The following is a 27,536-nucleotide window of genomic DNA, read 5'->3' on the forward strand; positions in this document are numbered from 1 at the left end:
GCAGCTCCAGCATCACTGAAGAACTCCATGATCGCTCTTCTTGTAAGCCAGACTTTACAGTGAGAACCTGATATTCAATTTGAATAACTAATTGTAATGGGGAGGGGGGTGGGTAACTGGATCCTGGGGTGGCAGGGGCCAAGTGGTGACACTCAACCTCCAAAGGCAAGTTGAGTGTGGTTACCATAACAGATAGCAGAGTTAAAACAGCAATCAGACTATTCTGACTTGGACAGATCTATGGTATTGGCTAGTTCATCATGGTGTTCCTAGAAATGAAATAGATGGAGAATGCACTAAATTCTTGTTTTATCTGTATAAGCAGAAAAATTCTATGCCAAGAAAATAAAAGTCTAACTCAAGTGGTAAAAACTGAGAGTTACAGTCCCTCAGTCAATTCCCAGACTTGAGACAGTTTACAGATCCAGAATTCCTTGAAAGAAGCAGAGGCTGGGTCCTTTTGAGGCAGAATCTTGTGCAGTACTGAAAATTTATATTATTAATATTTCTTTCAGCTTCTCCAAATGGGACCTATGGCCTTTTATCAGGATAACTGTACCTCATGTGGAAAAGGGAATAATCAGACCTTGCAGGGACTACTGGATACTGGCTCTGAACTGACACTAATACAGGAGACCCCAAATGTCACTGTGGGGCCCCCAGTCAGAATAGGGGTTTAGGGAGCTCAGGTAATTGGTGGAATTTTAGCACAAGTCCATCTCAAAGTGGGTCTAGTGGGTCCCAAAACCCATCCTGCTGTTATTTCCCCAATTGCAGAGTGCATAATTGAAGTAGACACACTTAGCAGCTGACAGAATCCTTATACCCATTTCCTGACTTGTGGAGTAAGGAGTATTATGGTGAGAAAGGTCAAGTGAAAGCATTAGAACTGGCTCTACCTAGAAAAATAGTAAATCACAAGTGATACTGCTTTTTCTGGAGGATTTACAGAGATTAGTGCCACCATCAGGGACTTGAAATGTGCAAGGGTAGTGACTCCTACCACATTCCCATTCAGCTCTTCTATTGGCCTGTGCAGAAGTTAGCTGGATCCTGGAGAATGATAGTGGGTTATTGTAAACTTAACTAGGTGGTGACTCCAATTGTAGCTGCTGTACTAGATGCAGTTTCATTGCTTGAGCAAATTAACTAGTAACTGGTATGCAACATTGATCTGGCAAATGCCTTTTTTCCATCTTGTCCATAAAGACCCCTAGAAGCCAGGATTTATGAGTCTAGTGAGCAAGGAGTGAAAATTGTAGTGGCACCACTCACTATTATCCCAAGTGATCCATCAGCAACATTTTTGCTCCTTGTTTCTGTGACTTTATGCTTTGCTGACCCGGAGGTCTTAGTTCCAGAGGGAAAACTCAACAATGATTCCATTGAAGTGGAAGTTAATCCTTCCATCTGGCCACTTGGAGCTCCTCATGCCTCTGAAACAACAGGTTAAGAAGAGAATTATGCTGTTGGCTGGAGTGACTGATCATGATTACCAAGGGGAGATTGAACTGTTACTCCACAATGGAGGTAAGGAAATGTATATCTGGAATACAGGAGATCTGTTAGGGTGTCTCTTAGAATTAGCATACACTGTGATTAAGGTCAATGGAAAACTACAACCACCCAATCCAGGCAGGACTACAAATGGCCCAGACCCTTCAGGAATGAAGATTTAGGTGACCACACCAGGTAAGAACCATGGCCAGCTGAGGTGCTTGCTGAAGGCAAAGGGCACATAGAATGTGTAGTAGTAGAAGAAAATAGTTACAAATACCAACTATGACCACATGACCAGTTACATAAATGAGGACTGTAATTGTTATGAGCATTTCCTCCTTATTTTGTCATGAGTACATTTGTGTGTCTGTATGTCTGTCTATCTATCTATCTATCTCAAATATCTTTATTTTTTTCCTTATTTCCTATCATGTAACATAGGATGTATTGACCTTATAACAGTATTTAAGCATTGTTAATTTTACATCATGAGACTTCTCAGTCTCCATAATCATGTGCCTATTCTTATAATATATCTGTATCTATATCTCTTATGTATTTCTACATATCCTGTTGGTTCTGTTTCTCTGGTGAACCCTATCTAATACAATGGGTGGTGACAAGGCATGAGTATGCCTGAAGTATTGGATTCATAGAGAAATTACAGAAAAGATGATGAAATGGAGAGATAAGAAGTACAGTTGAACCTTGAACAACATGGGTTTGAACTGTGTAGTTCTACTTATACACAGATATTTTTTTCAATAAATACTATGATACTGCATGATACCCAGTTATTTAAATCCACAGATACTTTGGGTAGTATGGCCATTTTAGCAATGTTGATTCTCCCAATCCAGGAGCATGGGATATCTTTCCATTTTGGTTCATGTGGATTCTTAAACATACAGATCAAAAGAAGGACTGAGGATGTTAATTTCACAAGAAACTTAATGCATATCTAAGTGACATGTTACTTGTCTATGTAATAATTACTGTTGTCAAAAGTGTTAGTGATTATTATGCTCCTGGTCATCAAATTCAGATATCCCAGAGTAGCCAAACACAGTTGATGTAACTGCTAAGACAGAAATCCATTTTATCACTATCTTTTTTATTGTCCTTTGACGTGTTGGTGCATTTGATGAATTTTTTGTACATATAAATTATATTTAATTACATTTAAAGAAATATAATATATGCATAATCCGGTTTGCCAAAATTACATACCTTATTAGCAAAGCAAAATAGCCATCAGGAAAAGTAAGAACAAATTGGGAGAAAATATGCTCCACCATTTTTGTTTGTATACAGAACCAAGAGTATCTGCCTGGCATTTTACGGAATCTCAGATGTTTTGACACCATCACTTTTGATCTTATTAGATGTGTCATCGAAGGTTTTCACACATCTCTATCAGGATTGCCACTGGTCTGTCACTGACAGTAAGATACACCTTGAAAGACTTTAACTTTCAGATTGACCTACTCTTTTCCCAACCAATCTTTTTCCCTCCACAAAGAGTTGACTCTTGGAACCCTTTCATTGGCCCATGGAGCAGTGTAGAAAGGAAGTCCCAAGTAGGAAAACTTGGAGAACTGAAGCCTGTAATCTATTCTAAGCATTATTTAGGGTTGGCAAAGAAAAAATGAAAGATATGGTGTACTCAGTGTTATTCATGTTTATTCTACTAGCAATTTTCCCCAAGATCAGAACATCCTGAGGTGTCCAGATTTGAAAAGAATCAATTTCTGTAGCAGACTGATATCAATCTTTTTCAAATAACTAAGTTGTAGCATTGTAAATTTCTAAACTGTCTCCAAATAGCCAGATGCAATTTTCAAATGGTCTCACAAATAGGAACAAATGAAATAAATTTTAAAATCCACTCCCAAACCTCAAAACAAAGAATTAGTTTAACTACCACTATGGAGAAGAGATAGGAATGTTTTTTAAAAACTCAAAAAATTCCGATATAAGAAAATTACAAGCACTTGTTTACTTAAGATTAGAATGGTGAAATTACATTAGGAGCTCACAGTAGAGTTGTTCTTAATGATCATATTCAATACTAATTTTGTAAAAACAGAGTATTCCTCTTAAAGACTTTTTATTATGAAATACACTTTCCTAAAAGTGTAAAACAAGTGAACAGCTTTAACAAACTTTACAAAGCAAAGGCATGTGTAGCCACCATCCAAGTTACAAAACAATGCTGTGAACTTGCCAGGAGCCACTCCCACACCCCTTCCTTACCTCCATCCTCTCCCTGCTTTCCAGGCAAATCTCAGCCTGACCATGAAATCACTTCTTTGCTTTTCTTTTTGCTTTTACCACATAAACATGCATACTAAAATACTGTCATTTTAGTTTTGCCACTTTTTGAGCTTTATATACATATACAATATGGTTTCTTTGATTTTTGTAATTCTTTAACTCAACATTATGTTTTTCATTATGCCTGTTGCTATATTTTTTTCATTTTCATTGATGTACATTTTTTATTATATAAAATATATGACAATTTGTTTATCTATTCTACAGTTGATGGACACTCTTGTTGTTTCCACTTTTTGGCTACTGTGGAAAATGTTGCTGCGAACATTTTTGTCAATGTCTTGTGGTGCACAGTTGCATACATTTCTCACGGGTGTATACCTAGGAATGGAATTGCTGGATTACACATTTGCATACATTTAGCATCCTGTCTGACCATCATTTCTTTTTAAAAGGTTTCTTTGGTCTTACTTTTTTCTATACCATGCTGAGCTAAATGCCTCTCTTCTGTGCTCCCGTGGCATCCCATATATACTGGTATCAATCCTCTTGTCACAGAAAATGAAAGAATTGCCAACTTTCACTCTAAATCTGTGCTACCCCATATGGTAGTCACTAGCCAGGTGTAGCTGTTTCAGTTTAAATTAACTAAAATTAAGCACTCAGTTTCACAGTTCGCCTGGCCATATTTTAAGACGCAATGACAAATGACTACTGGCTACCACATTGAACCATCCGAATACAGAATATTTCCATGATCCCAGAAAAGAGCTGCTCTAGAATGTGAACCCAGGCTATGACTTGCTCATCCTTCATCATCATGCCCACCACAGTGCCTGTCACAGCAGACTCTTCACAAATGTTTCTTGAGCTGGACTGCCACCAAAGAGGTTTACTGTCCAGTGGTAAAAGGAGAAAGTACAACAGGGTGCTAAATGAGAATACTACAATTGGGGCCAATAAAACAGTTTCCTAGTATCCTAAAGATGTGAGGGAGAAGATCATCTTTGCAAGGCAAACCTGGAGACTGTGAAAAAAAAGTATTATAGATCACTCACTCCCAGCTTATAAAGGGGAGAAGGTGGAGGAGAGAGGGAGGAGGAGAGGAAAGGAAATTTCTCTGGAGAGGGTTGCAGTATGCTTGTATTACACTACTCCCTATTCACAATGGACAAGGGATAAGTGAGAAAGGTATTAAGGAAACAGTTCAAGGAACTTGCATGTGTCCCCTGGAGGTGGGGGAACCAAAAGTCTTCAAAAGTATACATTTTGGAATCCCTGCTCCATCATTTGCTTGCCATGTGACCTTGGGTGAGCTACATAACCTCCTAAAGTTTCAGTTTCTTCCTTTGTAATTTTGAATAATGACAGTACCTATTTCATAGGGTTAATGTAAGAATTAAATGAGAAAATCAATGCAAGGTACCAATGAGAGTAATTCACTTTTACTCGAGCTAGATCTGCTGGTTGGCAAGTTCATTTTGCTGTGAATCTGAATGTTTTCTTGAGCTCAGCAGCTTTTAGCAGGCAGGCAGGAAATCTAGCTGTCCACCAAACATGTGTGCTCTTTGTTCTACAACATGGAGAGTTGTCTCTGAGAGGCACTGCCCAGCTCAGGACTGCACCCTGTCCTCCTTGCATTCGGACATGGCTGCATCACAAGTTATCACAGTGACGTGTGTAGGAGGGACACGTAATACTTCTAAGCAGGTTTTCCTTTTTCCTTTCTTGATACGTTTCATGTTACCCACTGCCGTTTTGCTGTAGATAGCAGTTATTAACTATTTTTAGTTCACGACATGCTATGATTTTGTTTTCCCCTTTTAGCTTCAGTCCCCAGACTCTTTCTCTTCTCCCCTCTCCACATGCCATAGGCAGCTCAACTCTCTTATTTTGGAGACACATGTGTCACCTACAAAACTCTATTGTGTTGGGTGTGTGTTTTAAATTCATGCAAATAACATGCACAAGTGCCACAAGTCTTATGAAATACAGAGGTGTGGACTAAGGAATTGTATTATGTATTATAGCCTATTAGTTTTTTAAGATGTGAGGTTATGTTGTGCTAATAATTTGCATGTGTTTTTCTATTGGAAGACTCTAAAATAGAGAGACCTATGTCTGTCACCAGTGCCTGGAACAGTTTCTAATCCAAAGAAGACACAAAAAATCAATTGCTGAATAAATCTTTGAATAAATATATAATTATAATTATTAACTTAATTTTTTCCTAGAAAATAACCATATTTTATCTAAATTATGTGTGTTTTAAAATAAAACTGAGACACTAATTCACAAGAATATTGCCTAGTGAAGGATGCTGCTTTGTTTGATGTGTCATTTACCCACTTAAATTCAAAGCTTTAATATCAATGAATAAGGAAGGAATTATAATTGTACTTGACCTTTAATTACATTTCTGTGTCTTATCAGATGCATCTTATTGAATGTTCATTATTGTGTTGAGTTTGTCAATGTCAATGAATATAATTCATAGACAATAAAAATGAATATCTCCATCTGCATTTCATATACTTAAGTTGTATAGACTCAATTCTTAAATAATGCTTCTAATGATCACAGTTTTGCAATTTTTATAAAATTACCCTTTAATTATAAAGAATCCAGGATTCATACTGATATCATGAAAAAAAATAGATCCTCTAGACAGTAAAACATTTGATAGTTCTATGGTACTGGAGGCCTGATTAAGTATTAGACACAAATTTTTTTCAACTTTTTTTTATTGAGTATAGTCATTTTACAATGTTGTGTCAAATTCCAGGGTAGAGCACAATTTTTCAGTTATACATGAACATATATATATTCATTGTCACATTTTTTTTCGCTGTGAGCTACCACAAGATCTTGCATATATTTCCCTGTGCTGTACAGTATAATCTTGTTTATCTATTCTGCATATGCCTGTCAGTATCTACAAATTTTGAACTCCCAGTCTGTCCCTTCCCACCCCTCTCCCCCCGGCATCCACAAGCTTGTATTCTATGTCTATGAGTCTGTTTCTGTTTTATATTTATGTTCTTTTTTTTTTTTTTTTTTTTTTTTTAGATTCCACATATGAATGATCTCATATGGTATTTTTCTTTCTCTTTCTGGCTTACTTCACTTAGAATGACATTCTCCAGGAGCATCCATGTTGCTGCAAATGGCATTATGTTGCCATTTTTTATGGCTGAGTAGTATTCCATTGTATAAATATACCACCACTTCTTTATCCAGTCATCTGTTGATGGACATTTAGGCTGCTTCCATGTCTTGGCTATTGTAAATAGTGCTGCTATGAACATGGGGGTGCAGGTGTCTTTTTGAAGTAGGGTTCCTTCTGGATTTATGCCCAGGAGTGGGATAACTGGGTCATATGGTAAGTCTATCCCTAGTCTTTTGAGGACTCTCCATACTGTTTTCCACAGTGGCTACACCAAACTGCATTCCCAGCAGCAGTGTAGGAGGGTTCCCTTTTCTCCAAAGCCTCTCCAGCATTTGTCATTTGTGGACTTTTGAATGATGGCCATTAGAATGGCCATCATTGTTCTCTCACTTTTGATAGCCTCTTCAGAGCTCCTGTTGTCTGTAATTTGGATCTTCTTTGGTCATCTTCAGTATGTCACTTGTTACCAAATGTTTTCTCTCTTCCTTCATTTCTTTTAAATTTAAAATATTTTCTTCTTTTATTCCCTTTTAGTTCTCTTAAGGATTTTTCTGTTCTATTTACTCCCTCTTGTGTTCTTTAGTTTAGTCTTTTTTCAGATTTTTTTTCTTTTATTTCAAGTTTTTTCCCCCTAATGTCTAATACTTCATTTCTGAGTTATTCTAATTTTTATTTATGTTGTTTTTTACTTATTGTGCTGTTTTCTTAATGTCTTTTTGCTATTTTTTAAATAGAATGTTATGGTTTGATATATTCTTGACATGCTTTCATTGTTTATAAGGTTGTTTCTCTGCTCTTACTTAAACTTCATCGCTTTTTGCCATTTTTTAAATATGAAATTGGTTTTCCTGAACTTTTGGAAGAAGGCATAGCTCAGGGTAGCTTTCACCCTCTTCTGTTGTTTTCATGTTGTATCTTTTAAAAAGGCAGCTTGTTTTCTAAGATTTGCTGGATCTGTTCCCCTCTCCCACACTTAGTTGTGCTTCTCAACTGTACCTATTTTGTGCAACTTTTATTCCACTCCCAGTGGTTTTTCCATATATGCGTCTGTCCTGGAAGACAGCTATAGAGAGTTCTCTATTTTGAGAATCCTTAGGAGCTAGACTGGTCCAGATCCTTCAGATTTTATTATGTGCCATTGGCACCTACCAGCAATAGTTATTGACTATGTTGGAGTTCGCCTATTTTCGTGTCCATCAGATGCCCTGCTGTCTCCCCTCTGCTTAGTCCTGCACAGATGATGTAGGTATTGTGGCAGTTGGTGGTTTGTCCTCAGCCACTTTGTTTGGACTTTGTGGGTACAACCTGTCATGTAGTGTGGTTACCAATCTCCAAAATGGCCTCAACATTTCCTTTGCTCCCTGTACATGTTCATTCTGTTCCGCACATCAAAAGGTAGAGACTATTTCTCCTTCTGAATCTGGAATGGCCCTGTGATTGATTTGACCAATAGAATGTGGAGAAAGTGACATTTGGGACAGCTTTTGGACTCCAGCCACCACGTGAGAAGGCCAAGCCACAAGGAGAGGCCATGGGAAGGTGAACTGAAGTGCTCAGAGTAACAGTTCCAGCGGGGCTTCCAGGCAGCAACCACAGGAGAGTAATATTGAGTATTCTGTTCCAGTTGAGTCCCCAGGAAACTGCAGTCCCAGGTGTAGGAGATAATAAAATGGTTGTTGTCTTAAGATACAAAGTATTGAAGTGGTATTTAATGCATTTAATGTATTTAATAGGACTGAAACATTTAGTTTTGTTCTAAATGTTGTCCATAGTTTTTAGTTTTGTTATCTAGTTTCTCTGTTTTTAAGTGGGGATTTAGAAAGTTTCTAAAACAATGTCCTGTAACACCCTTTGCCAAAATCTTCCCAGAATCTGCTCTGACAAGATTATAAGGTTCTCCTAGGATAGACCTCAGTCAAGACCTATGAAACCACCAGGGAGTGTAATTCAGGACCAGAACGGAACATAGGAAATTTATAGCTTCCTCATATGAACTTTGGTCTTTTAATCGATCCTGTATGAAAATAGACTCTCCTCTCCTCATTTTCTGTCCCCAACCTCATTGCAGTTCACAGGGAAAAAGTCAAGAATCCATGTATTTGATGTTAGTTTCCTGGATAATGTTGGGCATCCCAGTTCTCCAGAATAAGGTTGGTAGGAGCATCAACTAAAATTTCCAACAAGCATAACACTTTCAGAAAAATTGAAGTGAATCATGTGGGTACTGCAGGCAAGCCAATAATTTGGCCCATTTTAAAGCCATTTCATTCAGTCGTTCATAAAAGTGTTTACTGAGTATTTATAATGACCCAGAAACCTAGGTATTAGGGCAATATACACCAGTAAACAAAGCAAACATTCCCCACTCTTGAGGAAGTTAAATTCAGGCGACTTATATTCTTTAAATATTTGTTCAGTGGTCTTTCTACTGTGACTTGAATGCACTCCTTGTGAGGTGCCACCTCACTTCCTGCTTTCTGCACAACCTTCAGTACACTCCCGGAAGAATCCTGATAAATACTATTTTATTCATTTCATTACATGTTTTGGGATGGCAGAGAGTCCTTTGGAAATTGCTTTCTCTGGATGCTACCCAACTAGCCTTCCTTTTAATCCTTTTTTTTTTTTTTTTCAGTTGAAGTATAGTTGCTTTACAATGTTGTGTGGTTTTTTTTTTTTAATTGAAGTGTAATCCAGTTCTGATTTTAGAATCACCAGAGTGAAAACCAAAATGTGGCAGGCAGTTGGGGGAATAACGAAGTGCTGGATTTAAATTGTTTTCAATTAAAAACAAAAGTTACTTAGGTGGTGCTTTAATGCTTCCAATCACCACAGACTTCTGTAAGGGGATACTTTGTTAGATTAGGAATAATTCTGGACCTTTGTGCATGCATGGTGGTAGGGAGATGAGAGGAAAAGGAGATGAGTAGTAGAGGTTGTTAAAAGATGAAAAAGGCAAGAATAAGGGCCCATCTTCTCAACACCAACAATTTAGGCAAATCCAGTATTTTAGTAGGTCCTTCATGTACAACCTGGAAATGTACATTAACAGGAAACTTTCTACCCACTCCTTGACTCTCCTTTTCCCATCCTTGTGTCTGCTGGGATCTGCCAGTGGGTGGAAGACATTGTCATTGTTTATAATGCTCATAAGCCTGCATGGATGTGAATGACATATATTTAGAAATCAAAATAAAGCTTTAGGAAGATCTTCAATTTAATGGAAACTAGTCTAGTCATTTGGGAACCACAAGAGCTTTTTAGGGAAAATCTGCTTCTGCAGGCTGGAGGAAGTGTGGGTGTACTGGAGTCCCGGTGACACCTTGTGATGTCAGTCACCCTCAGCCCCCAGTTGATTGGCTATGAAGAGCTGAAGCAGAGTTTAAATTCCTGCACCATCAGAGAAGTGTTCAGAGCATCAATGCAAGAGTGGCTTCATTGTCACAGATTTCCTCTGTGAGCACCTCAGCCTGATTGTGGTGACTTTTGGGGGAAAGTCTTTGTGAATTGAAGAGGGTAAGACATTTTCATTGTTTAAATTTTTTAAAAAATGACTTCTGCTGTGTTGATTGGAAAATATTAACTATGTGTTCATGTTGAGAGGCATCATGCTGCTCAGAGAAGGATGGGGAGAGCTGTACCTTGGGTAAAAATGGTTCCATTTTGTGCCTGTTGTTTATGCCACAGTAAATGATGTTAAAATGACATGTTAAGTCTACAGAGCCAGGTGTTCTTCTCAGTAAAACTTTAATTAGATTGCTGCATACTTCTAAAAGGGAAAGTTTACCAAACAGGAGGCAGATGGAATGTCATTTTGGAATTTAGCTTTAATTAGCAGAACAAATAAAGCTTTTACATTTAGGTTTAATGGATATAGCTACATCCAGGGCCTACAAGACATTATAAAAGAATCTAAGCTAAGTTGGCAGGACTTTCAAAATACAGGCTTTTAAATTAAAAATTATTGAATGCTATTCATCCAGACAGGATCCAATAATATTCACTGTGAACTGAGTAACAGAAAGGAGATGCTAAGACCACTGAAATAAACCAAGAGTGTGATTAATATATTGCTTTCTTAATGTTTAGCTGGGTATTCATTTTAGCATGATGCCTTGCATACAGTCAGAATTCAATAAATGTTAAATATAATCACCTTTTAAAACAGTTCCTAATGTAGAAGACTTGGAAGGATATATCCTCCTGTCCATATTTTTACTTGCTGTATGCATTCCATTTGTTCATCTATATAAGAAGTGTCTGTCTGCCACAAAAAAGAGTGTGGGAACTGTGGTCAGGCAATGCTTTCTGTATGATGTCTAGAAGATCTCACGTATAGTAAGTAGGAACACTTGAAGCAACTTGTCTGCCCCAGGAGCTATAATTTCTGGTGAACCATACTTGCTGTTTAACTGAGGGCCAAGTAGACTATCCCACTTTGATCTGGTTGGATTAAATGTATAAACAAATAATTTTCTAATGGGCTTTAGTCCATTTACCAGCCCCAGAATGGTGATGTAGACCAACGTGCTCAGATGCTGAAAGGCCTTCCACATCATATTTAATTGGGGGATGCCTAGGAGTTATTTTACTCTGGTTGAAAGCATGTGACATGGGATTGATTATAACTGACTTCGAGATAATTACAAATGAAATGACTGGAAATTTTTATCAATTTGTTTGTTTTTCTGAATTCCTGATCGAATTCATGTCCTGGCCAAATTCTACTTTATTTTCAAAGAATGATAATAAAACAAATTCTAGCTAATGGAGGCTCTGGTTAGCTGGGTTCTGGGTAATTTTACTTTTGTAAGACCAGCTTATTATCATTATTACACACTGCTCTCCCCTCCAGCACCTAGAACAGTGCCTGGCACATGGATGTTCTCAATAGATATTTATTGATTGCTAATAAATGGATATATTGTTTGTTAGTATTATTAAGGACAACACTAAGTCAAATAGAAGCAAATTAAGCAAGCTAAATTGAGCCAGTGAGTTTTAAAGTTTTTATTTCCTTCTTTTAGCCCACCTCTTTCATTTTAGTCTATGTAAAAGAAGATATATATTTTGCAAGTGAATATTAACATGGAGGAAATTCCAGGACAAGTTTCCTGACTTGAGAGCACAAAAAAGTTCGGGCTACACTTGAGAGTAGCCAGAGAGAGGAGGGACTTGCAATTCTCTTCTGCAGATCCTAAACATTTTGGATCTTTTCAACTCTGGGAAAACAATTCATAAAGGTTGAAAGCCTCTGATGCACACACTACCATCCAAACAGGTGGAACTCAAATTGAGCTTGTTGATTTCCATTTGTCGCATGTTCTTATAGTAAAATGACAGCCAGTGCAGAGTAGAAATGGCATTTACTAATCACTGGAGAAGAACCTGGGGTCCTGGACTCATCTTTCAGGCTTGTAGCTATTTTGCTAACTTGTCGCTCAGACTTACGCTACTGCATAACTGCTTCTGCTCTTTTGGGGGTGGTAGGTAAGAAGTCTATAAAAGTTTGGGGCTCTTGTTTGGAATATACTTCACAAAAGTATAATTAGTCAAAATACTAATTGAAAATCTAGCGTAGGATTTACGATCTGACTTTCTTTAATGCTTGATGGTCGACTAAATTCTACGGGAGGCGACATCAGCTCTCTCAGGACCCCAACATGCATTTCATTGTAGTTTACCAGACTTCCGTTTGGTAAAGTATGCCTTTGAATCAGGGTGCTACATGGCATTTCTAGAAGCACGAGCAAGTTACTACATTTTCCTTATGTTTCATAATATTCCATCCCTGAGAAACTGGAACATTGGAAGCACTCACTTCTTTTATAAAACAGAAAAACCATGACATTCATTGGTGTAGAGCATCTCTTCATTTTGTTGTTGTTGTTGTTGTTGCTTAGATAAAAGAGAAGCAAAAGACAATCCAAGAGAAGAACTCAATATTTGTTGGCCTTTTATCAAGGCTGGAATATTTGCTGGTTTTCAGAGCACCATGAGATTATCACTCTATTCAAATTTCACTTTTAAAATTAAAATGATGAGCCACATAATTTTTATTTGACCCATGAAGCCAAAACCATTGGCGCACAGTTATTTTGAGAGTGTTATATTTGGGAGAAACTTTCCATTTATTAAGAAATGAACCTGAAAATTAAAAAAAAATTGTTTTGATTGTGGGAACTAAAGGGGAGGAAAAATTTTCCTCTGTTCTCTTAGGGTCTCCAGCTGGGCTTAAGAATTAAACTGGCATAATACAGATTAATAGAAGAAAAACATACAAGTTTTATTTTTAAATTTTACATGTACGTGGGCACCTTCACAAAAGATTGAGGATCTGAAGAGTGACCAGAGCAGGAAGCTTTTACACCTTTTAGACAAAGAAATAGCACATTTGTGAAGAATTGACAAGACAAAGGGATTTGGGCCAGGGCAGTAAATTGTGGAGAAGTGAGCAGGAAGATTGGGTTAGTTTAACAAGGATGGTTTACACAGATTTCTCTCAGCCTTGATTCTCCATCTCTGGCGATGAGAATGTCTTTCCCCTCCTGGTACAGGGAGAGTACCTTTCACATGGGAGATTGATCTCCTGCTTCCAGGAAGAAAAGCAGGGATCAGAGCACCCTTCTTGCCTCTGCTGTTTCTCAAGTGCCTTCAGCACAAAATAATTTTTATGTCAAAGAGGCATATTTTGGGATGAGATATTCTGGTTTCCTTCAGAAGGAAAATCTGTTGAATTCAATTTGTCTTAGGGGCAGTTGTGAACACTTTCATGTGTTCACTCTGTTGATATTAGGCAAAAGGATTTGAAAAAGAAATAAAAATAGTATCAAAACATAAGGACCGAGATGAAGCATGCTGAATTAGAATATAGAAAATAACACAAACTAATAGCTATGTTGATGAGGAATAATGCTCAAGATATAGGATGAGAGGCTCTGTTGGACCATTTGAGCTGTATGAAGGTAGAAATGAGGAACATTCTCATTCTCCTTATCTTAGGATTTCTATTGTTCTCTTGAACAAATTAAAAAATAAGATCAGATGACTTCTTGAACCCATTTCAGACCTTATTCAGCGTATTCAGACATTACTGAGCAACGTGCTCATTTCTTAGATCAGAGGTTAAAATCCCTTGGAGTACCTTAAAACAAACCCATGCCTGTTCCCACCCTCAGTGAATTGATTTATTACTCTGTGGTGGGATTTGTGCATTGGTATTGCTTTAAATCTCCCCAGGTGATACTAATATACAGCCAAGGTTGGGACTCTCCGGCTTAGATTTTTTGTCACTTGTATAGTATATTTTTAACGTTTAAATACACAAATCAACAAAAATGAAGCCTGAAATCAACCTGCAGGATTTTTTACACAGTGCATGCAAGTCCACCGACAAGTCTGTTAGGGCAGCCCCAGGGCTCACTAGTGCAGGGCAAAGTGTTTCCTTCTTAAATCATTTCAATAACTTTCTGCATTAGCATCTAGGACATCTATTTTTAGATATAAAGCAAATTGTTATCCAAACCACCAGTTCTTGAAGTGTGAAATGAAGCCACCCTCCAGGAAAATGCAGTTTGATTTGGCAGGTTTCTCTCAGTGTGATTCACAAGTGTATCCCAAACCTCTAATCTTCCCTGGATCCTTAGTACTGTGAATGACCCTTAAAAGAATTTAGCATAATCATGTATAATGTATGACTAAAAGTAGCACCATAGATATTAAAACTTTCTGGCGCTGGTAATATGAAGTCTGCCATAAGGCATCTCTTGCAGATAAAGAAAAAAATGCAAAAGCAGTCTATTTTGTCTAGACGTTATTAGGAGGTTATAAATATGGAGAAGCTGTTGTGTGTGTGTGTGTGTGTGTGATTGTGTGTGTGTGTGTGTGTGAAAAAACAATTGCCCACCACATATCAATGATATCAATAAATGCAGTTTTTGGTGAGAAGATATTTGCCAGTTTGTTCCGCCACCCTGGGCTGCATAATTATTATAAAAGTGAAAGGTCAGAAATTTCTTTATGTTGTTTTCTTTAGTTTTTCCTCCATTTATCCTGGTTTATGTTTTAGTGAAGATGTGTTTATAGAGCTCCTCCTTGAAAAGTTTTCAATTTATCTCTTAGGAATGAGTTTTTTTTTAAATAGCTTTTTTGAGATATAATTCACGTGTCTACTTCACCCACTTGAAGTATACTGTTCAATGGTTTTTAGTATATTTACCAAGTTATACAACACTCACCAATATCCATCTTAGAACATTTTTCATTACCTCCAAAATTCACCCCTTATCTGTCACCCCAACCCCTCATCTCTCCCATTTATTTGCTTTCTGTCTCTGTAGAGTTGCCTTTTTGAATGTTTCATATGTTCATGGAATCATCCAATATATGGTGTTTTGTACCTAACTTCTTTCACTCAGTAGAATGTTTTTAAGGTTCCTCTACTTTGTAGCATGTATTGGTACTTCATTCCTTTTTGTGGCTGAATAATATTCCATTGTATGGGTATCATACATTTTATTTATCCAGTCATCAGTTGAAAGACATTTGGATGAGTTTTTTTTTTTTTAATGGAAAGAAAATGTTAAAAAGTTGAAGCTCCTATATTTCTTTAGCATGAAGAAAACCCCTTCTGTTTTTCATCACAGGTAGAGAGATGTACACGGCTATGAAGACCAGCATCCTGCTTATGTTCCTGTGGGGATTGTCCTGTGCTCTTCCAGTAAGTACCAGGATAGGATGTATTTTTAAAAAACCATTTATACCTACAGCTCCACAATTTTCATTGGCTACAAGCCAAGAGGGCTGTGTGTGTATGTTCTCATTGGATGAAAATAGTAGCTTCTTAGGAAGCTCTTTTCTTTAAAATATCATCCAAATTATCCCTTATCCTGTTCAGTTGCCATTCATAGAACTATGATTCTCATTTTCCTTCCTCAAAAGATTCCTGAAAGTGTCATCCCCAGACTAGCGTTGGCATCAACTAGGACCTTGTGAGAAACGTAAATTCTCAGGCCCAACCTCAGACCTGCGGAGCCAGCCTGTCCAGGGAGGGATGGGGCACAGCAGTCTGTGTTTTAACAAGGCCTCCAGCTGCTTCTGGCGCATGCTAAGATTTGACTGCTACTGCTCCTAAGTATGTGAAGTGTTAATAGTTGCTGCCTTGGAGGTTTTTATGGACTGACCACATGTACTCAATTTTCTAGGTCGCCAAGCATCAAAATACTGAATCCAAGAGCTCTGAAGAATGGGAGGTGAGTTAGAAATTAGAATTTTTGAAATATTTTAATTTTAATATTCATTTAATTTTAATATTCATTGAAAATTCACTGCAAATGTTGAAACTACTAAAGATTTAATGAACACATTCATAACCTAAGATTTGGTAGTGAGGGCTATAATTTCTAGTTCTTATAAGAAAATGTAGTACATATAATGCTTCCACTCCGACTTAATAATGTAATTTGGCAAGGAAGCATTTTTCCCTTTAGCTTTATTTTCATGATGGGTCTGTACAGTAGTGCAAGGGGATGGATGACAGTGAACCAAGACCACCCTTGAAGGATTAGGACTAGAGATCTGTTCTATCCGATGGCTGGTAGGCAGGAGGTCAAGTTCCAGAAGGTGAGAAAAGAAAGAATGAGAGGACACTATTACTGAGTGTTGACTCTGAATAACCTAATAGTTATCAACTCTCAATAACTCAAGAGCCATTGCCAGGCACAGTTCTGTGAGCTTTATATGTATTAACTTTCTCAGTCTTCACAGTACCCCAGGGAAATAGGTGTTTTATTTATTTATTTGGCAGGGGAGGCAATTATGTTTATGTTTATTTATTTATATTTTTAATGGAGTACTGGGAATTGATCCCAGGACCTCATGCATGCTAAGCATGCACTCTACCACTGGGCTATACCCTACCCTCTTAGGTGTTGTATTTTATTCCCATTTTACAAATGAGAACTCTGAGACACAGAGAGTAACCTAGCCTGTCTAGGTTATATGGTTAATTAGTGTTAGAGCCAGATTTTGGGCCCAGGGCACTCTGGCTCCAGAGTTCATATTCTTTACCAGGGTGTTATATCCCTCTTAGGAAGGGGCCAGGTCTAGGAGGTCAGTAGGTTCTCAAGACTGGAACTATAGTCATCACTCTGTATACAGGAGATTAGTTCCAGGACTCTCATGAGTACCAAAATCCATGGATGCTCAAGTCCCTTATATTAAAATGGCATAATATGTGCATGTAACCTGTGTACATCTTCATGTATACTTTAAATCATCTCTAGATTATTTACAATACCTAATACATGTAAATGCGATGTAAATAGTTGCCAGAGTGCAGCAAATTCAAGTTTTATTATTTGAACCTTCTGGAGGTTTTTTGTTTTTTTAAATATTTTTGATCTGAGGTTAGTTGACTCCGTGGATGTGGAACCCAGATACGAAGGGCTGACTGTACGAGTAAGTGTTAGAGTCCTAACCTGAATCGGAGTGTTTTTCATTACCTTGTTTCCTGTTGGCTTTTCATATGATACAGCTTGGGCACAATACTACTAGTGGTGGCCAGATGTCAGAGGCCTGAGATGGGGTCCTGCCCCCGCCTGAGGCTGGACTAGGCATTGCAGGATTTCTTACATGCACTTTCATCAAGAGTGTCCTTAGGCTGCTTGATTTAAAAGCAGCCACCGTGGATCCTCTCTCTCATTCAGCCTGAGGACCACAAACGTGCTTTCTCAAGTCTATCCTTGGCACGAGAAAAATACCAATGTCTTGCTCCCTTCTACCCCTGAATTCCAAATGATAACTGACTGGAGTAGAGCCTGTCATTGTGCCTGCTGCCATGTCACAGGCAAAGACTTCCAGTGATTCCAGCTCCTTCCTCTGAGGAAATATTCCCAGCCCAGCATTGCTGAGCAGCTCGTGGAAGACATGCTGACAGCAGCTCCTCTCTGCTCTACTTTGCACCGTGGGCCTTCACACCCATTGCTCAGTGGCTTTGAGTCACCTGGGAGTTGGGGATTTTGTCATGCTCAAGGGGAAGGGGGCGGGCAGATGGGGAGAGAGTGCTAGAGGTGGCTCAGGCATTCTTAGAGTTTTTATAAGATTAAAGAATGTAAAATAAATCAGAACTATGGCTAATTAAGTTTCAGATCTAGCATTTGTTATTTTGGTGAGCTTATGTGACTCGAGAAAGGTTTAATGGCTTTTTCAATTCAGTTTTGTCTACTATTGAATTTTATACATTGGATATTCTCAAAATGGATCTTTGCTTTAGCTTATATCATATTGAATAGTCCTTGAGATGCTTCCATAAGCATTAGCCAATTTCATCCTCACAGCAACCATGTGGGATAAGCACAATGGTTGGTAATATTCTTTTTATGAATAAGAAACTGACATCAGGTGGGGGAAGTGAATTGTCCAAATTCACATCAAGTGGCCAACCATCACAGTTTACCTGAGACATAGAGGTTTCCAGGAACACAGGAATTTTAATGCTAACATCAAGACAGCTTTCAGGGCTAAAATCCAAGCCAAGGAGCTAATTGAGACTTAAATATGGATTTGTAATTTCCAATGTTTTTCCTATCTTACATTTCCTCTAGGTTGTATATCTTTCTTCAAAGAAAGTGTATTTTTCTCTAAGTATCGGAAATACAAAAATCTTCCAGTTTTTTTTATATTGCAAGATCTTTTCAGGCCATTGGTCATCTAATATTCATGTTTTAGCCATTTTGTTATAAAATATCATTATTACTCATGTAAATGTAAAATACATATCAATAAATTTAAATATCCCCAAATTATTCTAAATATTTGCAATGACATATCCACCTATGAAGGAGTAACTTGTTTCCCTTCCTTTTTTACAGGATCATTTGGCTCAGACACCAACACCACCTTTGGTAACTATCTCATTTATTTTTTGTCATAAACATCTCATGGAGTAATTTTAACATTCTTCTCATCGTCTTAGACCATTTGGAAAGTAGTAAATCCAAACCACAAGTGATTGAAGTGTGTCATATTTTTTTTCTTTCTTCAGGAATTACTAACATGAAAAATAAACAACATTTTTTTTTTTCTTTTTAGGAGAGCAGTGAGTCATCAGAAGAAAGTAAAGTTAGCTCAGAGGAACAGGTAATTAAACCGACCTTTCTTAACTTTCCAGGCTCCTTAGGAATTGAAGGAAATGATGTTAGATTAAATTACCTGGCAACCGTTCTAAATATAATATTTTCTAAACTTTGGTTATGCTGGTTAAATAGTTCCATAAAATAAGAAAGGAAAATGAGTGGGAGAATTCAGATGTGGACGTTCTATTCATTCCATATTTATCACTGGGGCCAGATTATAGACATAGTGGCTCTAAATGTCCCTCTGGTTAAAAAGAACACACATACACACACACACACACAAATGGTCATAGCCTCTGTTAGACAAGTAATAGCTCACTCATACATCTCAGATGTTGCTTTTACAACTGGAGCAGCTCAGATCAGGTAGAAAAAAGTGTTCTGGTTAATGCGAAATACCTGCTGGGCCTGGAGACCTTCTCCATGCCCAGGATCCTGTTGGAGGAGAGCCCTGAGGAACCCTTAATGAGACAGCGGTCTTAGTAATGACTTTAAATTAGTCACATCTATGGCCTGCGAGCAGGAAAAGCTGACTTGGCTTATGTTCCTTTAGTGAAAAAAACTTACTTTCTTCCTTTTATCTTTTTCTCTCCATTCTCCCCTCCCCACCCCTCCCCCTTCTCCTCCTCCTCTTCCTTCTTCTCCTTCTTCTTTTCATTTTTCTGAGACTAAACATCATTGCTTTCATAGCTGTCCTATCATTTTGATCAAACTCAACCCTGTGGGGCTCCAGACATTCTAGGAATGAGGTTTCTCCCCTGCAATTTTGACCCACATTGCATTTTATACTTAATCAGAGTTGGAAGATGAATTATTAAACTCTTTACCACTATTGAGTAAAGATTTGTCAGAGGAACATTTTATAAATTTATTAGCATAGGACTGGGGAAATGTTCTTTTCTGGGGACATTGTGATTGTTCTCTAAGCTCTCAAATGAAGGGTATGATACCTGCCTATGGAGATGTAGAAAGCTAAATAGATGCTCAGCTCCAGTGTATCAGCGTACACTCTAGCAATGGAAAAAGGTGTCATCACCCTGTTCTCCCGATTGGAAACTCACACATTGATGAGTAAGAACATGTGGGAAAAGAAAAATAAGGTTGGCAAGAATGTTCTGTTACAGGGTTGGCAAGAATGTTCTGTTACAGGGTATGGAAGAGGTATTTCCAGAGCATAATGAATGAAGGCTCACTATCCTTCCTTATCTGAGTAGAGCATCCAATTGTTTTATTTGCAGGGATCATCTCTCTGAGCTCACACTCGGAACTAAGCTGCCTTGGTGGTCACACTAGTGGCAGTCTTTCAGCCAAACCTTTTACAGGCAACTCTCTGCCTGTGCGAATGAGGTATACACCTTACTACAGTGTTATACCTTCATGGTTTGGTTGAGATATATATCTGAGTATATGTACCTTTGTTTGAGTATATGTGTTATACTTTCATTTTAGCTAAAAGTTTCATCCTTCTACCCAAATACATTTTTTTCCTCCAGAGTTTATTAGAAAAAAAAATTTTGAGTCACTTAAAAATCACCCAATATTTTTTAAAACTTCTGTCTTCAACCAAACAATTTGATGAGTGAGCATTATAAACAAGCTCTTTAATTTACAAAACATTCTCTGAAAGTTTCCTTTAAGGAATCATACTTACAATGTGACTTGAGTTTCCAAAAAATGTGATTTCTATAAAGCTTTTTTGAGAACAATTTTACAGATTGAATGAATTATATAAAATAGAATGACCTGACTTTCCACTTCTCTTCCATCCTTTTTAAACATCTGCTTGAGATATTATTGAGCCATAAAATTGACCATGATATAGATGAAGGACATAGGAAGAAGAAAGCAAAAAAAGCCTAGATGGCATTAGATGACACCCTCTGCATCAACTCCTGGAGTACTGACCATGTCTGTTAACCCCAAACTCCAGGCAAATGAAGACCCCAGTGACAGCACAGAATCAGAGGAAGGCCTGAGCCTTGATGATCATCAGTACATTCATAGACCAGCTGGTGGCCTCTCTAGTAGTGGAGGAAAAGAAGGAGATGATAAAGATGATGATGAAGATGAGAGTGGAGATGACACCTTTGGTGATGATGACAGTGGCCCAGGCCCTGCAGAGAGACAAGGTGGGGACTCCAGACTTGGAAGTGATGAAGACTCAGCTGACACCACACAATCCAGGGAAGATAGTGCCCCACAAGGGGAAGACAGTGCCCAAGATACCACCAGCGAGAGCAGGGACCTTGACGACGAAGGCGAGGTGAACAGCAGGCCTGAGGGAGGTGACTCCACACCAGAGAGCGAGAGTGAGGAGCACTGGGTGGGAGGTGGCAGTGAGGGGGAGAGTAGCCATGGGGATGGCTCTGAGTTTGACGATGAAGGAATGCAGAGCGATGACCCAGGCACCTTCAGGAGTGAGAGGAGCAGCTCCAGAATAAACAGTGCCAGTGTCAAATCTAAAGAATTGAAAGAGAATGATGAGGAGCAAGCAAACACGCAGGACACCCATGACAGCCAATCCCGGGAGTCTCCCAGTAGGAAATTTTTCAGAAAGCCTCGCATTTCTGAGGAAGGTGGCAGAGGTGACCTGGATGATAACTACACTATGGAAGAAGTCCAGAGTGACTCCACAGAAAACCCCGACTCCAAAGAAGCTGGCCTCAGCCAAACCAGGGAACACAGCAAGAGTGACAAACAGGAGAGCGAGGAGAATCGGTCCCCGGAAGACAGTCAGAATGTCCAAGATCCCAGCAGTGAGTCTAGTCAAGAGGTTGACCTGCCTTCTCAAGAAAGCAGTAGTGAATCTCAGGAAGAGGTAGCAGGTGAGCCCAGGGGGGACAATCCTGATAACATCACCAGTGCCTCAGAAGAGAATCAGGAAGAGAGTGACTCCAGTGAGGAGAACAGCTTGGATAAACCCTCCAATTCAGAAAGCAAATCCAGAGAGGAGCAAGCTGACAGTGAATCCAATGAGAGCCTCAACTCCAAGGAAAGCCCGGAGACCACGGAAGAGGAGAACAGTTCTAGCCAGGAGGGCCTCCAGTCTGACAGTGCCTCAGCAGAGACCAAGAGCCGGGAGAGCCAGTCCGAGCAGGACAGCCCATCTGAGGAGGACGATGGCAGTGATTCTCAGGACAGCAGCATATCCCAAGAAGAGAGCAATTCTACTGAGAGCGTGTCAAGCAGTGAGGAAGACGGCCAGTCAAAAACCACTGAGATAGACAGCAGAAAACTAACAGTGGATGCTTATCACAACAAACCCATCGGGGATCAAGATGACAACGACTGCCAAGACGGTTATTAGCATCGGCTTTCCTGAGTGGTTCTCACCTGCTGAAGTCCTAGGGATTGGAGACGAGGGAAATCATTATAACTGTAATTTATTGATGTTTTCATCAGAAGAATAACCAGAGGCCATTTCTTTCTGTAAGGAAATGTTGAACACTATACTTGTTTCTAGGGTGCCAAGCCACAGAGGTTTACATAACGGGGAGTGACACTAGATCACACTCAATGAGACTAGAAGCAAGGAAAGATGTACATTGTAGCGTCACAGCTTCACAGTCGTTCCAAACTCGTTAACCTAACAAACAGTGATTGAGGTTCTATTATGTACCAGGCACTGTGCTAGGTGCTGGGGATATAAAATTTAAGACTTGTTTCTTGCTCCTGAGGAGCTTACAGAGGGATACATAAAGTTAAAGAGGGACACAGATGAGGAAAAGAAGAATTATTACAATCCAGTGCAGTGAGCGCTATCACAGAGACGTGAACAAAACATACGCGAGCACAGAAGAGGGGACCACCTTCGCCTTGGAGAATCAAAGAGGCCTTCACAGCAGAAAAGACACTGGCAGAAGAGTATTGCATAGCATTTCTCCATTTAAGACCAGATAGTTCTACTTACTCTTGGTATAAGCAATAGAAAATCCTATATGAATAAATATTTAGTGTGTGAAAGGGTTTTCAGATTATGACACTGAGAGTTGTTTTGGATAAGAAAAACTTTTTTTTTTTCCAACTAATTTATCCTTTTCGATATATTTGGTGGAACTCCCATGAATGTCTCCTCCCTGACCACTGGTGAGGATACGGAGGGTGGGTGGGGGAGAACAGAAAAAAGAAATTCCTCTTTAAATCAACAACTTTTAGCTTAATTTTTTTTCTAAAATCAGCCTATGTGCAATGTTACAAAAACTATTCTGAGTCCTTCACCTGTGTTGCACATAGCAAAATTGTGTGTATAGAATTCAAATGATTTTTACAAAACACTCTTTGAAATGTTACCTCAACATAAAATATTTGTTTTGTAATAAACATAATAACATCCAGAAGTATGTGCTTATTTTTATAGTGATGTTGATTATTAAGATATATTTATATTAAACAACTCTTCCTTTTAAACATGGTATAATAATTTATTAGCTTTGTCCCATTAAGACAAAAGATTGTCTTAAATTGTTTCCTGAAATTTTCATTTTGTTTATAACTCAGGTAGAATTTTGATACAATTACTTTACCTGTTGACGATGACATTTCACTAAATAGACCTGTTATAGGTAAGGATGCAAAGGAAGCAAACTCAGCTTTTGTATAAAGCCATGCCAAGTAGCTCTTGCTGGTCTCTCAGACTGTCATTCGTGTAAACCCCGGGAACTACAGGGATACACATTCCCTATATTTTATTTCTTTGAAGGAAACTACTTTACCTCAGCACTTCCACTTTTCAAACGTGCTTTCACAACAATGCCAGTAGAGCACACCAAAATTCCCCTACAAATACATTAAGAGAATTAAGACTTTCTTCAGTCTGAGCCTTCCCATCCTTCACATAGCTCTGTCCCTCACAAGGTCAAAGGTGTGGTCACTAGGGGAGATAAAATATATATAGTTTTCTATTCCTTCCTTTGGAGATTTTAATTCAGTAGATAAGGAATAAAACCCCAAGTTTTGTATTTTCAAAATGATCCCAGGAGATTCTGACGTAGCCCATCTGCATACCTACATTTGGGTCTTCTGGCTGTTTGGATTAATTATCCAGCTTTATTAACTGACAGGATCCCACCAACCCCCAGCTTCTTCTGAGGAGAACTGTCCATGCTCAGACTCTCATTCCTGGAAAGTGCTCAAAAGGGCCATAATCAAGTCTTGCCCCAGTGACCTTTATTTATCTAAGCTTATTAGAGCGAATCCACTCTTCTTTAAATGGCTCATACTTTCTTTATATAGAATAGTACAGTCAAACTGGTTGTCATGGAGTCCTGCTGGTCTGGGAGCCATTCTGTCTCCTGCAGATGATTTTGCATATCTATGTAGACCTTAAAATTTAGCTCCTTAATGACAATCTTACTTTACTCCTCTTAGTTCTGTGACTCCCAAACAAATACAAATCGGTGGTTTCCAACTCTTAGCATTTCCCCATTGACTCATTCAGACATTTATGGAGCACATCTTATGATCCAGGCATCTGGGATATACAAGGATGAATGAGATGTGATTTCTGCCCTTAAGAAGCTCATCATCTATGGCAGAATCAAAGATGTATCCACTGTGCTGATGGCTAGAGCAGTGCTAGGGCTCTAATTAAAGTTCTATGGGTACACATGGGGGGAGCAATTCATCTGTTTAGGGAGTGGAGGTGTACTGGGTCAACGTGGGTGGACCTTGGAGAGTGAATAAGAAAAAAAGGAGACAAGCACATTCCAGGCAGAGGGAACAGAGAAGTAAATATAGAGAGCTGTTTATAGCATGTTAAGCTATGATATTAAAAACCCAGTCTCACCAAAGCATTTGGAAGAGAGGAAGAGGGAAGGGAAGTGATAAGACAAGAGATTGGAAAAGTGGGTTGGGATCTAAGGTGAAGGCCTCTGAGCACCAGATTAAGGAGAACAGACTTCATTTTTATGATGTACCTTCCTGGCATCAGGTTCTCATGTATTATAGATGAGATATCACAAACATCTTTAAGACAGACATCACAAACTCTACCTCTTTAAAAACACATGAAAGATAAAGAAGAGCAAATGAAGCACAGACAAGCTATGCTAATTGTTCCAATTTAAAATCCAAAAGCCTGGATTCCATTTCAGTTCGATGATGAGCCAATGAAAATTTTAAGCATTGAAGTAACATTCATGAATATGTGAGTATGGCCTTATCTGTTTGAAATATAAGCAAAGGAAATGCTATATTCTGTAGTTGTCACCGGCATATAAAGAACCCAAGAGCCTCTCAGTCATTTTCTTTCCTTTCTGTTTTTTTGGTGCAGAATTTGTCACCTTCTAACATAGTATGTACTTTAAAAAAAACGTTTTTTAAAGTATAGTCGATTTACAATGTTGTGTCAGTTTCTGGTGTAGAGCACGGTCATTCAGTTATACATGTATATTCTTTTCCATTGTAGGTTATTATAAAATATTGAATACAGTCCCCTGTGCTGTACAGTAAGACCTTGTTATTTATCTATTTTATATATAGTAGTTAGTATCTGCAAATCCTGAACTCCCAATTTATCCCTCCCCCTTTCTTTCTCCTCTGGTAATCAGTCATTTTCTAATGGCTTGTTTTCCTAGACCTGTTATTTTGAAAGGACCCCTTTTAGCGGAGAAATTCATTCTTATTTCCCACAAAATTTCCCATGAGATATATATCACAGTGAAGATTACTATTGAAGATTTTGTAAAAAGAAATACCACAGTGACACTGAAGAAGCTAGCAATACTGATGTCCGAAAAGGAAGCTTATACTGAAGTCATTAGTAAACATGGCTTAATATGCAGCAGAACTCATTCAGCCTGGAAGCCACTGATTCTACCACAAAGCACTAGGTGCTGTGGCTTGTACTGCTCATCCCACTGGTAATGACTCTAGATGCTGCCAGTAACATTGGTACTGCAATAACATGGGACTGCTGACCCCAGCTGTCCCTGCTGCCGGCAACCATTCTTCATGGGCCCTGCTTCATTGTATCATGGGTTCTCAATTCAAAGTTCATGGTGGATGCATAAAGCTGTCGGAACCTATACTAAGTGCCTGGGTACTAGTTACAGGGGGCCCTAGAAAGCAAGCATCTCTCATTTTCAGTTTCTGAAAGGTGAATTTCGTCTCTCACTCAAAAATATAAAGAGGTAACATATGTTTCATATGTAAGAAGGAGGTTCAGATGCTGGGTGAGCAAAAAGATTGAAAAATATCTCATTGACGGTCCATGACCGTGCCAAAAGGAGGCGTGGCAATGTCAAGGGAATGACCAAGTCAGCCTCCATGGGTCTGGCTGTGATCCATGTTGGTGAAGACGGGAGGAGTAACCCTAAAACCAAGGAGCAGTGCAAGGACCACCAAGGAATTCCTACAGGGAGCAGAGGAGCCTTGACATACAAGGGAACTAACATTATTGAGCATCACTATGCTCCAGGTCCTGTGGTAAGTGTCCACCTTGGGCCAGAGCTCCAGGGATTCCACTGGTGGGTCCCAGAGAGAGGGATTAGTGATTTTATCTACCCTTTCCCAGGCTTCTGTGGAAGACATGGGCATATCGAGACACAAAAACTGGGCTTCATGGGGGAAGGTGTCTCTAACCCCCCTAAAATTATTTGCTAAATTATTGATATATTTTGGGTAGAGGAATGATTTTCATCAGATTCTCAAAGGAGTCCATGACTAAGCTGCTGGAATCTATTCAATTAAATAAGGGAATAACACTGACAATCATAAGATCTTGCTGGACTCTGTTCTGAGGAACTACTGCATTCTGGGAAAAGCCAAGTCAGTGCTGAGCTGTAGAGCTGGGAGTATAGCATGATTCATATAATACACATCAATCACTTGGTCTTCATCACTGCATATCATAGCTAGAGCTATGCATAAAGGAAGATAGCATATCATAAAATATCTTTTCAAGCAAATGAATACAAAATGTAAACTTCTTAAATGTTAACATAGAACACATAATTAAAATAAATATTCTCAAAATAAAATTTTAAACCACGTATACTTAGAATCTGGGTTGTATGTAGATGTTGTAGAGATTGAGAATTGTCCCCAGTAGCCATTCCCCTCTCCTTTGTATTATTAATAGACATTTTCAGCTTTCAGCTGAGCATATGGCTGCCCAGATGGAGACTCCATTTCCCAGTCTCCCTTGCAGCCTGGCATGCACGTGTGGCGAAGTTCTGGCCAATGGAATGTGAGCAGAACTGATGTGCTTGGCCTCTTTCCTTCCCTCTCCTCTCTTCCCATTGGTTAGGAATTGGCAACTATTAAAATAGCCTCCTTGTACCAAAAAGTATCCTCTTCTTGGTTGTTTCATGAGAGAGAAATAAACTTCCATCTTGTTTAATCTACTGTATTTGGGGATCTCCTTATTACAGCAGCTTAATCTATATCCTCCCTAACACATGTATGTTTTCAGAGACTATATAAATATAATTTAGAAATACTGAGTTATCATTCCT

The 27,536-nt window shown here is 38.7% G+C and overlaps 1 protein-coding gene across 1 annotated transcript; it reads left to right on the forward strand.

Annotated features, from left to right (window-relative positions):
• The first annotated feature begins 846 nt into the window (after positions 1 to 846).
• On the forward strand, positions 847 to 24,087 carry DMP1 (dentin matrix acidic phosphoprotein 1). Its single transcript, XM_010966146.3, has 6 exons — positions 847 to 1,530; positions 15,592 to 15,665; positions 16,150 to 16,197; positions 18,817 to 18,849; positions 19,037 to 19,084; positions 21,011 to 24,087. Exons 1-6 carry the CDS (start codon positions 1,377 to 1,379, stop codon positions 22,385 to 22,387), a joined length of 1,734 nt encoding a protein of 577 aa, XP_010964448.2. The 5' UTR covers positions 847 to 1,376; the 3' UTR covers positions 22,388 to 24,087.
• Positions 24,088 to 27,536: the final 3,449 nt, after the last annotated feature.

Source organism: Camelus bactrianus, chromosome 2, assembly GCF_048773025.1.
Source record: "Camelus bactrianus isolate YW-2024 breed Bactrian camel chromosome 2, ASM4877302v1, whole genome shotgun sequence".
Lineage (NCBI taxonomy): Eukaryota > Metazoa > Chordata > Mammalia > Artiodactyla > Camelidae > Camelus > Camelus bactrianus.

Bases quoted from the DNA above. Each gene is read 5' to 3' on its own strand.
- DMP1 (XM_010966146.3), top strand. From the start codon at position 1,377: ATGATTCCATTGAAGTGGAAGTTAATCCTTCCATCTGGCCACTTGGAG. The intron at 1,531-15,591 runs GTAAGGAAATGT...TTTTCATCACAG, and splicing joins ACTGTTACTCCACAATGGAG to GTAGAGAGATGTACACGGCT. The intron at 19,085-21,010 runs GTAATTAAACCG...CCCAAACTCCAG, and splicing joins AAGTTAGCTCAGAGGAACAG to GCAAATGAAGACCCCAGTGA.